This window comes from Chroicocephalus ridibundus, chromosome 2 (assembly GCF_963924245.1).
Source record: "Chroicocephalus ridibundus chromosome 2, bChrRid1.1, whole genome shotgun sequence".
NCBI lineage: Eukaryota > Metazoa > Chordata > Aves > Charadriiformes > Laridae > Chroicocephalus > Chroicocephalus ridibundus.
In genome coordinates, this window is record NC_086285.1 from 39,334,698 (window position 1) to 39,349,132 (window position 14,435).

Below are 14,435 nucleotides of genomic sequence, written 5' to 3' on the forward strand. Positions count from 1 at the left end.
AAAATACAATACATGATCTGTTTTCCTTATTCAAATGCCAAAATATTTCCTGTGCTTTCATTCCATTTCACTGAAACAGGCTGATCTAAACCGAATCTGCCCCAAGCCTATATTAAAGCACCTCCCAAATGTCTTCTCTTCAAAGATAATGGCCTCTATTAGAGGAGAAAGGAAAATAATCACAGCATAATGCTTTCTGTAATTTCCATACCATTTACCATTCCAAGGCTGAAGATGGCATTTACCAATGAGCCTCCTTTCCTGAAGTGATCTGTCATGTGCTCCAGCCAATTTGCTTCCAAGCTGTTGACGGTCTGCCCATTCCTGGAGATCCTCATAGGGATAGTCACTGTATAATACTGGCTGCATCTTTGTGGGGTTTTTGGCTTGTTGAAGAGAGCGAAGATCTCTGCTTCTACCAAAAAGTAAAAAATGGAATAATGCAACAACTACTTTATGATATTTCAGCTAAAACAACGTATAACCCACTGTTTGCCTTTGCCTGATTACACTGTGCAACTGCAAAAAATACTTTGGGATATGGTTATCTCCTTAAAACATTTCTGAAGTGCCCAACACAGTAGGGTCCCCAAACCCAATACAGTATTTTGATTGCTGTTGAAATATTTGTTACTAATTATAGATTCACTCTTGATAATAAAACACTTAAAGACAGAAATACCTGAGTACTAACAGGCCATCCCCCTACTGGAGTTATCAGTGTAAACCAAGATAGGAAAACATACTCCACAAACTGCTTTAAGTACTGCAGCAGTCACAAAATCACTAAAAATTAATGCACAGAGTACCTTTAACTTTCTACTGAACGAGATGTTAAAAGAACTGTGACACTGAGGACAGTTCAATACAAAATCTTATTGCAAATTTAGAAGGAACTGCATTCCATAGATCATGGCAATTAAACTAAAGTATTCAATAACTTGGTTTTGATAATACAATGGCATGGGACCAGCAAGTAGTAGCCTCATCTGGAGGAAATGCAATGAAACATTACTGTAGAGACGTCACTAGCTGGCTATTTGATTTACTGTGGTTATTTGATTTATATCTGAGCCAAGATGAAACATTAACACAACAGTAAACAAACTTTGAAAGTGGAATTGTGAAGAGTTGTACAAATGAGGACATTTTCCGGACTCTGCTCCATACCTCCTCTAGTATATCGTAGGAGCAGTTAATGTAGGCTTACCATCACAAAAAAGTCACTGTTGACAGCAAAGCTGAGCTTTCACAGCCCTAAAATTGGAACAAGTGAAGATACACCTTCCAAATTCTCAGATGGGTACAACCATCAATAGAATTACCGATAAAAAATTTTTTTGACATTAATATTTTACTTATTAATGGACATGGAAATCAATGGTAGAATTTCTATTGACTTCCAAATGCCAAAAATTCTCCCAAAATAAACTAAGATAAAACATTATATGAAATTCATTCATTCAATAAGCTCCTCTTGTTTCCAAGTTATTATATTCTAATCTCAAGTATTAAGGTAAAGAAAGAGATTTCAAGAGAAATGTTAAGATTGCTCTCTAACAAACGTCACTGAGCAAGTGGTGTGTAAATTGAAAAAGATATTAGAAGGCAGATGCTCAGAGCCAGGCTGGCACCACTTGAAGAAGACAGCAGGAAGCTCACGATATAACCACACATGAAAGAGAGACCTAATGATCTCAGACATGAACCATGATTCAAACAGAGTAGAAAGGAATAAATTGTTGACAAGAACCCTCTTGCTGCTTACCACTTGTTTAGAAAGAACAAAATTATGATAATCCTAACTCAGAAGAGCATACACAGAAAACTTCTATGATCGTTTTGATTCTGATCCCCTAAATAGACTCATGTTGAAAATGAAGATCTTCTCAGTGTATATGAAGACTTCATATTAACAATAGTAAATCATGGAATTGGAAAACCATAGGGAGATGATAAATTGGATTTGACACCAGGCTGTTGACAACATGCTTTTAAGATGTGCGGGAGTGTTTCAGTGATTGACCTTGTTTGTCACCATTATTGAGTTTAGTACCTCAGTCCTAACGACCATTCAAGTCACTATTGACAAGAGTTTTCACTGCTGAAGTATGGACAAAGACACCTTTGGTTTGGTTCTAGGTAACATGGCACTTTTGGACGTACCATTGGAATATCTGTGCCTTGATCACAGGCAAATAATTTTCAAAACTGCTTTGAAGAGCCCTTTAATAAAAGAAAAAGGGAATGAGCGCTACAAAATATTCAGGAAAAAAATGGAGAAGCATAAAAATAACACTTGAATAGTATAAAACCTAAAATAAAGAACAAAATTAAGATTCCACAAATAGTAAGAAATATTACATTTTTTTTCTGAAGTTTTATGTAGGGCAGATGGAGTTCAAGAGTGGTAACTTCCTATGGAATAAGTAGGCTAACTGGAAAAGAAAAACACCTGATGCTTTCTATCTTTATGTTCCCAAGGAAGGATGGAGAACTGCTGCCAAAGACTGAAATACATTTTCCATGGGAGGAAAAGGCAGTGCTGTAATAACAAAATTTCATACAAGAGTAATAAAGAAATCAGCAATGTTGTACAGGCAATAGATTTGGGAAAATCCTGCTATAGGTGAATTGCCACATAAAACTGCCTTCTCAGAACTTCAGTCTTGGAAAGTATTTGCATAACTCACCAATTAAAAAAACTGGATGAGAAATAAGTAAAGCCAAAAAAGCACTCAGAGAAAGAAATACAAATGAGGAAACTAAAGGCATTTTTAAAATAAAACCTCTTCTCTGGCAAATCAGCAGCTCTAATAAAATCCTGGGGTGTTACAGACAGATAGAAGTTGGGAAGACTGGAGGTCATCAGCTTCACATTAGGCAAAAATATTAAGAACAGGATTACTTGTAGCAAAAGGTATCCGCTGTTTAGTATGGAGAACAGCATCAAAAAGATTATTAAACTTGCTTGGTTAACTCTCTCAAAGACAGCATATATAAAAAGAGAAAGAATTGCTCTGATTAGACTTGGAGATAACTAATTTAGAACTATAAAACCAAGAGAGGTTTTATAATGTGTAAGATTCTAATGTAAACCAGAACAAATTACTAAAATAATAGCTATGCTTTGACAAGATCTGGCTGCCTCCTTGCCCAACAAAAACTGAAGAAAGTATGGTGAAAGGTTACTGGAGTGTCGTCCAAATCTGATGGCAAAAAGCTAATTACACCAAAATGCAACGGAAACCAAGACAATAGTCCAAAGAAGGCACAATGCAAAAGCATTCTCAGTCCTACATACAAAATCCCCAAAGGGGTAAGATTGTTTCACTGATTCTATGTAAGATATAAAGAATAGGGATAAAATAAAGTCAAGGACAGTACCAGGTGAAAGAAATATAGATGGAATTTTCTTACGTAATTTGTAGCTTGAAGGAAAGTAAACAAAGCAGTAAGAGACAAGAGTGTACACACTGTTTTCTAGGATTTAAGCAAACATAGGAAAGAAAAATATTTTGAGGTTTAAACTGGAAACGGGACAAGAATATTTTTTCTGATGACTTTTCATTTTCTAAATTACTCTGGTCTACATCCTATTTTGAACTACAATTCCTGCTACTGAAGGAACCTCCAAGCAACAAACACCTTAAGGAGGGTATTTTGTGACCTCAGCTGAGACTTTTGTTTTTAGATGTATACCTGAGGAGAATTACGTCAAAGAGATGAAAGAAAGAAAACTGGTATATGAAGAATAATCTTACAAAAATATGAGAACTGGAAGGCAAATTATGAGGAGCACCACTACCAAGAGGACCTTTACTGTGAATTAGCAAACATGAGCCATTAACAAAGTAACTGCTGCTTTCCAGTAATTACAATTCTGACTGCAGCACTGACCCCAGCCTGACCATAGGATGCTAGGAGACTTCAGAGTGCAGATCACACATATTCCTGCTATTCCTGATGTGGTTTAATTTCAGCTGTCTGTTCACCTGCTACAAAGGGGCTAACTGTGGTAAGGCTTTGTGACTTACTCCTTCTATTGCTGCAAAACCTTGTCAGGCAGATCAGCAGCGCTTTTTGTTCAAACCGACAAAAAGGATGCAAAGATCAAGAGCTCTCAGGATATCAAAACAAATACAAAAAAGAACCAATTCAGTTGAACAGCAGACAAAAATAAGTCTTTACACTCAGGCATACACACGGGCCGTAAGAAGGTTGCACCTGCTCATACCACGTCTTCATTTGCCACCTGACTTGTCTCAGTCATTGTGAACTGTGTAACCACGTTGAAATCAGGTTAAGTGGCTCATTTGATGCATTTTTTCTTCGCCATTACAGTGGTAAGGTCCTCCCCACATCCCCACACCCCAAAGCAGCTGGGAACATAATTGAGGCAATTTTAACTCGGCTTTTACGTATGAAAGGTCACTACAATACTTACTGCCAGTAAGTGGTTTTAAGTGTCGTGCTGGTGTTTCATTCTCTGCAAGTCCATTCGGCTTGTCTGCTGCTTCTCTTACACTCGGGTTCGCTTGTTTAAACTGTTCTTCATTTCCCTTCGCAGACTTGAGATTCAGCTCGTCAGTAGCCTGTCCTTCACTTCTCCAGCCCTCCCTGGATGTGTCACATTGGTCACCACTTTCCTCACTCGGTGCTGGAGTATTGCATCCATTAATGCCACCTATTTTCTCGCCATCCGGTGAAGCATGATCCTCGGGACAATTTGAAACATTTTTATTATCTCTTGATTGCACAGAGTTGTTGCTGGCGGGTGTCAGGGAGGCGCTGACAAGACAGTTCTTTTGGGAATGGTACTGAGGTATAATTCCAACAAATTTCAAGCCTTGACTTGCAGCATCTTGAATCTACAAGTCAAAGAAGATTAGATTTTTAACTGTCAAGCTGTCTTAGCTAAACAGAAATACAGAAAATAACACCCTTCAAGGCAGCTTGCATGTCATTTTGCTACTTTTGTCCACTACCACAAGAAATTGTCACGTTACATTTACATAAAAACCTACATTCTAGATAAGCAGGTTGACAAGTTTCCTAAACTGTCCGAAAATGTAGAAGTGGGAAGGAAAAAAAAAAAAAAAAAAAGGAGAGAGAAAATGCCTACGTATGTTGTATGTTTTCACAAGGGATAAAGTATCTGAGTGAAAATTTTGTTTAAGCTAAATTACCAGAAGTGGTATTACTCACACAAAGTTTTAGTATCAACATTATGAACTAAGGGACTTAATAGGACTTAATATTACATCTTCTCTGTATTAGGTATGTGATTATGACATTATGCAAAAAAATGTTAATTCTCTCTGTTATATGCACCATTATAACAACAGTTATAACACCATTATAACAACTCGGAATAGAAAAAGGCATGAGATGAGCTAAGAAGAAGACAAATGGAAACTTGGAGGCGCTATTATTAATCCTTTACACTTTAGGTAAAGGAGGAAAGTGAAGGAATCAAATCGCAATAGATCCTAAGAAAAAAGCATTGGACTAGTAGCAATGACAATTAGATAAAGCTGGAATTAACTAAGGAAGGTTTGAGATGAAGCAGAAAGAGAAATCTCTTTTAAGCAGACTCAGCACTACGGAGGCACCATCCATTTGAGTCACCAGCCTCTAACTCCTCAAACCCAGGAGAAGCTGCAATGAGAGCCAGATTTCTGTGAACACACGAGTGTCTGCTGATTCATTTATCAAAATCACCCACCAAAAAGGAAAGTTTTCCATGTAATGTATACCCTTCATATAATATAAAGTGTAAACACACATAAATATTTCAAAAAGAAATGCTTTCAGAGTGGAGAAATAATTTCACTTTCTCTGCACACCATGTAATTCTAGAGAGTTAAGTGTCCTAATTTTCTCCAAGGTTCAATTTAGTATGATCTTACGTGAAACAGTTCAGGCCTTTTTTTCAGCAGCAAATAAATAGGAAGAATCTTGTACTTTTTTTTTTTTCTTTTTTAATCTAAGAGGAAGCTCATTTCTGTATCTTCCCTACCCAGTTTTTTGGGGGGTTTTTTTGGTTTTTTGTTTTGTTTTTTTTTTTTTTTTTAAATGAATCATCTACTTCCTGGTAACGTGTTACTGTTCTGAACACACAAACCTACAGATGGTACCTGATCAACAACAAGAACTTCCTCTTTCAGACCACTATTTTATTTTCCATATTAAATTAACTCTTGATTTCGTGATCACAGGAACTTGAGCAGAGCTCTCCAGGAAACAAAGGAACGGTCTTCACAGGTGTTTAGCCTGGCAAACATGGGATGCTGACTTAACTAAAGCTCATCGCTAAAGAGGACAATAACCTCCAAATAAAAATACTGCCATCAGTATCCTGATCAAACGAATTTCTGTCTACAAAGAAAGTTAGCACGTAAGAAGCTTGTTCAGAAAGGTTTAAGTGAATGTCAATGATAGATGCATTCATAACATGCTTAATGGTCCTGAACCCCTGATGTAATTTTACAAATACTTTTTGACACAGTCAATGATCGAGTTACAAATTCAGTTCATTTCTTATCACTAATCTACAGACACACCATTACATTTGACTAGTAGGTTGCAGGGCAGCTAATTATAGAAATTTAAACTAGTATGCAACTGTTAAGAGTTTGAGGATAGTACATGTGTAGTTATTATACTGGTCCTAGTCAATAAAGACTGCTTGTCAACCTATACCAGACTCTCCCACACTGTGATTAGGATAAGAACAGCTTTCACAGGTATTGTAGCAATGTTTTACAGTCTTGGCTCTCTCAAAAAAAACATGTTTGTTTTAAGGAATACCTGATCCTAAGGTTTTTCTTCTGAGGTTCGTTCTCAGAATGGAAACAGGAGGAACTAAGGACTGAATGACAGTCTAAGCTGCACAGGCCTAATAGTTTAGCAGAAAGACTAGGAAAAACGACTGTATCTTCAAGGCCCTTTCCCAACAAATTAATCGGCAGTATACAGAATACAAAATCTTATTTAAACCCAAATTTCAAATTTTCCCAATTACATAAGGGAGAACCAAGCATCCCATTATTTTCAATAAAGCCAGTTTAGCAGGAAATGTTACATCAACGCTGCAATGTAAGCTGCAGAACAGCAAAGTGATGTATCAGCAGACACAAACAGTCTTTCCTTCCAACTTTCCACAAAACCATGAAGAGGCTAGATCACGTAATAAATAAAGTATAAAGCCTGAACATCTTCAAACTACAAAGACAATTTGATTTTTTCAGCATCCTATTGAGAGCTTAAATAGTACAAAATTTTAGTTGCCTTCACTTCCAGAATGAACTATGCCACCCAGTATACACCACATTTTCTGTTTCCTGTATTTGAAATATCAAATATTTGAGTTATAAAAAACAAAAACCCAGACTTAAACAAGCTCAAACCTCATTACCGGAACAGGTCATGCCCAGGAGCCAAACAGGGCAGAAAGGCTGTTTCTACCAGCCACCTGGGGGTTTTGGACCCTTTGAGGCATCCTGTGCTGGTACACACAGACAGGTATGTCTGTTCCAGCCTTTTGGGAAAATATCTTAGCAGATGAGGTGCTGGGAATCAGTAAGAGGGCAACACATGGGACAAAGCAGGGGTAAGGGTGAACTGAATGGGAAGAACATTATGCTGCTCTGACATGGTCACCCAGAATATATTCCAGATTGGATAAATACTACAATTACTTGTCTTTATGTGCCAGTTTACAGTACTAACAAAGAGTACCAACAAAGGTCCTTCTCATACCATGCTGTATGACTAAATGAGAGGAAAAAGCATAAAAAGCAGAGCAACTGCATCTCCACCACTTACCACATTGGAAAAAAAGCCAGATTAAAAATACCCTTACATTAGGTGATCCATACTAATTTCAGTTGTTTTACTGACCTTTTTTGTATTTTAAATACACTACATACTTGCTCTTTACATTTTGGGAAATCTTTAAAAGGGAAATTCCAACAAAATTTACGATAATAATAAATTGTTTGGTTCTTTCCCCGGATAGGAACAGAAACATTATTATTGCCTCATAAAGTGCTGTTTGGATGATACTATCCACAAATACAAGAACAGGTCTCCATCACAAAAGATGTTATTGTTCAACAACAGAAGCAGAATTTAACTCATTTATTTCGACCTGGAAAAACCCCCAAGTGGGTACATACACATCAGTTTATAACTGGCTTGCAACAAATTGGATTTACGCCAGTTTAAAAATAGAACCTGCTTAAAGATGGGGTGAAATTTCATGTGTACAGAGGGCCGAGGCAGCTAAAGAATTTAATGTCATCCCTACAATTTGCTTGATTAGAAACCTGGCATTTTCCCTGAAGGGAAAAAAATGACAGATTTAGCCTTTGCTATCTGTGAAATAAATATCAAATCTCCCACTAATTCTAGCAGGAATAGGAACAAGCACCATATCCAACCCTGATGTCGCTACCTTAATTGAATTTTAGCTGGGGCACTTGTGTTAACATTTCTTAACAAGTATGAAGTGTTATTGTTTATTTCAGAACTGACTGACCGCTATTTTTATACTGCTTTTGGAAAAAAGGAACCATCAGCAGCACAAAGCAGTGTCACTAAACATTATGTTGATGCAGCAAATTTACGTCCCATCTTTTTAAATACTTCTGGTACTCCTGACGGCTCCCTGCCTCATTAGAAAATGGCTGACAGCCTAAATATCTGTAAAACCACACCTGACAACAGTATGGCTGAATGATGAAATCCTCTTTTCTGAAAACTACTTGTTTTTAAACTGTAGGCCTCACAACCATGAAAGACGTGCAGAGGCTCCAAGTTGAAAGCTCACTTTGACCAGCTGCATACAGGTTTTCTTTTCAAATCTATTTAGAATAAAGACATTTGGCAAGTTCATTGTACAGTCCACATACTGTTTGTGATTCTGCATTTCTTGTTGCATTATCAGCTCCGTAATAATCTCCTATTCATAGCAAGCATGATGGTACTACTTATAAATACATAAGCTCAAGGATATAGATCCCATGCTGAACAGAATCATATACTTTTGTCAGCTTTAGTAATTGCTTACAGGGAGATTCTATGCGTTTCTCCCATGGGATGGCACACAGAAAATCAAACACTTCCTGCAAGCTCAGGATAGTATTCCACCCACATCAATAAACATGGGAAATAATGCACAGCGATTTAATAATGAGGATCTCTCTCTTGGATAAGGATTTTCAAACAAATTATTTAATAAGACAAGTGCTAGGAATTTCTGTTAACTCTGGTATGCCAGGAGTTGGACATCTTTGGGATGCACCCAGAGGAAAAGCAGTTTTACTAATGTCATCAGGGCGCTCTAGTTTATAGCAGCCCTAAACGGTCTCAAGGCTTACACTTCCTGATGAGCTGGAAAAAAACTCCTTCAAAACCTGAGCATTAGGACCAAAGAGTTCATTACGAGGTTTGCTATATGGTTCATGACATAATAAGGTACAGAAAGAATGACATAGCAACCCCGTAAAAGGGACTGCTAATATAAAACCAAACAACAGGGACAATTTATAAAGAGCACACATAGCAAAAATGCTCTTGGAGAAAGGACAACGTTCTCTGTGTGCAATGAACTGATTTTCTGATGGTCAGATGCATTTAGTTAGCTCGGCAGCAAACTAAGGGAGAGACTGCTACTTAGTCCTACTGATGGGAAAACATATGGCCTCTGAAACAATAGCTGGGTTAATTTTGCTCAGAGCTATCTAAAACTTTTTTAAGCCAAGCATAAGCTGTCCTAGCCAGTAAAATAAATTCTTGTCTGTCCGTCTGTTTATTTGGTTTCTAAAAGAACAACTTTAGAGGCATTAGACCTCATAATGTGTACCAGAAACAAGATCACTGTTATTTTTCTACGTTCTTTTTAGGATTCAAGCAAATCTCTTTTGACAACAGATGTAGCATCCCGGATCTTCATGCAAAGAACATCATCTTGTGGTTTGAGGGGAATGCTATGTACTGCATACCAGGAGTTGGAACTGGAAAAGGATGTTCAAGACATACTCTTCCAACTGTGTCCTCCTTCATTAATATTTAGTACTACATGCTTCATCACAAATACCGAACATCCCCTTTCCAGTTTGTTCATTTCTGAAAACAGATGTTTAAAATTACGACAGGCTTTTAGTTTGCCTTGGATATTTTCTGTAGGTCTCACATGCTGCTTCCTGAGAAGACAGCAACAACAGTCATCAAGAGTTTACTGCTTATTTTAAAACCAATTAGGCTTAGCTAATGTTCTGAAGGAGGGGTTTAGGTCTTTCTAAACAACTCTAAACTTTTGTGACTTTGGCAGTTTTGCATCTCTAGTACTAAGTACAAAAAATGACAATTCTACTTATCAAAGAGCAAAGCAGCAAATGCTAATAATTTCTCTCAGTCCTGTTAGTCTGAGACTCTGTTTCACTACTTGCAGATTTCCAAACTGTGCAACCTTTCTGACTAAGACGCTCTGTCATTTAAACCTGTACTTCCCGTGCATTTTTAACCTTTTCCAGTCTGCACTCACCAGTTCTGAATTTGAGATAGACAGTTCGTGTTCATACAAACGTAGCTTTTAGAAAGTCAAAACCCAGTCTGCATTCAGGCTTTCAAATTACCAAGTATTTTCACTGTCAATTACAAAAAATAGGCCATGAGGGATCAAACACTGGAGGAGTGCCTTGAAAAATGTTACCGTAATCCCAAACCACAGAGTTATCCTTTAAGCGGTGTTGTTAACTGTGTTTATATTGATACTTCCAATAAAAACCTTGACCAGAATTTTACCATTTGGGAACTTTAGATCTAAAGACTGTTAGAAAGAAGTTGGTAGATCCAAGAGAAGATAACAGAGTACAAAAACAAACCAAAAACTTAAAAACTAATTAGTTTCTTGAAGAAACAAATGTACGTTGCCTTTCCATCGTTGCAGTATACAGCCCATTCAACAGAACCGTTGACTCATCACTTGAAGCTCTCGCTGTATTTGTGGTGGAGCAGAACTAGGCACTGAACAGGGAAAAGAAAACAAGCTTTGCCGTTTTACAACATGCTCACTGGTAGCAGCCTCCGCAAAAGGGAACTGAAAGCTACAAACAGAACAGGGAGAAATACAGGGAAGCAAGCAGCTACTGCAACCTACTGCTATGCCGAATAAAACAGAAGATAGGCTCTTAAGACAGTGCTGCCAAGAGATATTAAGTTACAGTGCGCTATATGTCTCCTGCTACTGGAGCCAAGGCAAGGATGAGAGTAACAACTTGAAATTCCTTTTCAGCTTGCATTAGCTGTACATTCATTCCTGAGAACAATATAACCACACTAAACATGTAGTGCAGCGTGGTGCCAAGTACACTTGTTCCTTTCAGCATATCTCACTAGATGACAGGTCTCGAAACCATACTGTCTCATCCTCTGTGGTCTTGGGTGCGATGATTCTTCTCAAATTATTGTCTTATTTTAGCATCTGTTCCTTCACAGAGCTGGCAAAGGGCAAACATTGCTGGATACAGGCTACAAAGATTCAGTGACTGTGGTACCTGCCCAAAAGCCATGTAACATACCTGTGTCCTCCCATCCTTGCCCTAAACTCTGAAAAGAAATCCTGAATTTAACCATGTCATTTAAGATTTATTCCCTAAAAAATGTTTTAAGACCTGGGATAAACTGCTATGAAGCAGCCAGCTATGCTCATTCAACTCAAATACTCTATATATGTTGTCAAAAAAAAGTCTGTAGAAACTCTGTCCCAAGCGCTTGCTCTACAGAACAGACATTTTCAAAACACAGGCCACGTCTTGTGCATGAATCTTTTGAGAGAAACTCCTACACCAATGGGTGAACATAAGCAAGGAGAAAATAAAGATTTATAGAGATGGATGGTTGCGTATTGTATCTAACAGACGTTTTAGCCGGATGAACATAATTCAGTATTCTTTGTAGAACATGAGAAAACAGTTGCTTATTTGTGATCAACTAGCACTAACGTGATTCAAAACTGGCACACAGGTTTAGTCCATCTCTGTCCTAAGCAACTAAAACAAAAACCTAAAAGGTTCAGGACAACAGGAATATTTTAAAAATTAAGAATTCAGGATACAACTACAATACAAGTTACAGACTTTACATTTAGCTTACAGGGAACGTTTTCTTTTATCTTTATATAAACCAAAGAGTGTTTCTTTAGAATCGCATTGTTTCATCAAGCCATCTGTTACTCGTAGCCAAAATTACAATTTGAAAAATTTGCCCATATTTTATTTTAGCACAGTATAAAATATTATCATCTTTATTGTTATTTTTAAAAAAAGTTATTTTTCCCACCAGACAGAAGTGGGATCATTAAAAACATCAACTACATACTTTATAACATCTATTTTTATCTTGGTCAAGAGGATGACTCTGAAAGCTGCTGGGGGCAAAGGATTATAAAAGCACAACCAGGCTCCTGGGAGAGTCCTGAAAATAGTTTTGCAATGTTCATGGAAGATATATATCAACACCACTCTTACAGGGCTTAGTCTAAAGAACACAAGTTGAAAGAAGCTTAACCAGGAACAGATGTTTCCCTTCACACCAGGCTGTTTAAAATACAGTATATGCTATTTTTTACCGTCTCTTGTTATATATACACTTACAAAATGTTAACAAAATGCACTTTAATAAATATTATCACAGCAGATCACAAAGAGCAGAACTATTGATGTGGAGTTTCAACTTCAACTTCATGACCATATCTACTTCTAAGATCCAAATACTTCAAAATAAAATAGGCGCTCTGTTTGCACTGCAAACATGCAGAAAACAAAGCGGTCGGCTAAGTGCTCAGCAATGGTTTTCATTACAATGCGATAAAGAAATAAATGTTGTATTGTTCTTTTGCAAATACCCTGGAGAGTGAAGGTTTTGGGGTGGGATTTTTTGGTTTGTTTTAAGGATGGAAATTATTTTAGAAGAGGTTGAGATCACATCTAGATAGTAATCTTAGGTAATAAACAGTACTCTAGAGGGGTCATTTTCTAGCCACAGAAGTAAATTTGAACTGCTTATTCATTTGAAGAACGATCCTCTGAGCAATATTAAAGACTCAATTCTCAATTTTTCCCCTCTTCTGTCTTTTACTGCCACCTGCTCTGACTTTATACCCTACAGGAAATTTCTGAACAGGCCAGCTAAACATATCTAAAGTAAAGAATAAGGTTTACAGTAACGATCCAAGGAGCCCTGGCACCAACAGAGCAATCAGAGACTTCACACAAGAGATCCTTGTAAGACTGCAGCAAGAGAGTCAAGAAATCCACCAACAGTCTAGTGCTCTTCAGAACGTGTAAGTGCATCTCTGTTCATTCTAAAAAAGAAATCTCAATGCAAAGATGAAGAGCTGAAGAAATGACAGACAAGAATGTGAGAAATACTGGAACAGCTATATAAAAAACAGTGTTTTTCTTAGCGATTGTAAGTAGAAGTAAAAATAATTACAAGATTAGCAATTTTCACATTCATTTTTTCTAGGAAACTGCAGACTTCTGTCTTCGAATTTGCCTGTTACAGTGTTACAAACACAAATAATTATAAACAGAAAAAGAACATATTATTATGGACAAATTTGTCCTATGACACTTTCTCAGCTGCCACATCTTCTTGCCATTTCATAGGTAGGTGCTGAAGAGAGTTTTAAAACGCCGATGTTGAGAGTTCAAAATCATTTAATATCACTTTCATACACTATATGGATATGTGAAGTCCCTTGTTTTGATCACGTAAGACAAATGTCAAAAAATATGTAGGAAATAAGTGAAGAGCCAAATCTGGGCTGAATCACTCCCTTGACTAGGAAAATCTATGGAAAAGGTTTAAAAAGTTTTTGAGAATTCATATAGGCATTCAGTTTTTATTTTATAGGAGAAACAGAAGTCCTCCTAAATACTCCAACCTTGCTTCTACCTAGCACCTTAAAAGAAGCAGGAGAATTCGGCTGCCTTTTAACAGCAATACTAATACAAAAATTCTTCACCAATTAGTGCCATAACACAGATGACTCTCCAGAAAACAATGTGCGTGAACTAAGATAGCGGTTATCTTGACAACACCGAAACAGACACAGGTGAATGGAGGCTAAAAACAAGAGAGCAGGGAAAGAAGCATCTCGGTAGTTTGATAAAAGCATCGATACGGAGAAACATGCAGTGAGACTGACCTGTTGTCCTTTGGGGTTTGTAGCAGTTCCTTACCCAACTGCTCAGCCAGTCTCCTGCCTGCTGCTCCCTCCAAAGGAGTGAGGGCAAATAACGGGCAGGGGTATCGAATCCCTCCAAGAAATGTCTCACCTTTCAGGAGTACACTCATAAGTTCAGCTACAGTTTAAACTAGTTGGTAGTAACGTGTATTACTTTCCAGTGTATAAACTAACA

The 14,435-nt window shown here is 37.4% G+C and overlaps 1 protein-coding gene across 2 annotated transcripts in view; it reads right to left on the reverse strand.

Moving 5' to 3' along the window:
• RFTN1 (raftlin, lipid raft linker 1) overlaps positions 1–14,435 on the reverse strand; it is a 99,546-nt gene that overhangs the window by 26,887 nt on the left and 58,224 nt on the right. For both annotated transcript variants that reach the window (XM_063325145.1, XM_063325146.1), the window contains exons 5-6: positions 4,448–4,871; positions 212–415 (exon numbers count right to left, since the gene is read on the reverse strand). In XM_063325145.1, coding sequence (XP_063181215.1) covers positions 212–415; positions 4,448–4,871 — 628 coding nt within the window. The remainder of the gene's footprint in view (positions 1–211; positions 416–4,447; positions 4,872–14,435) is intronic.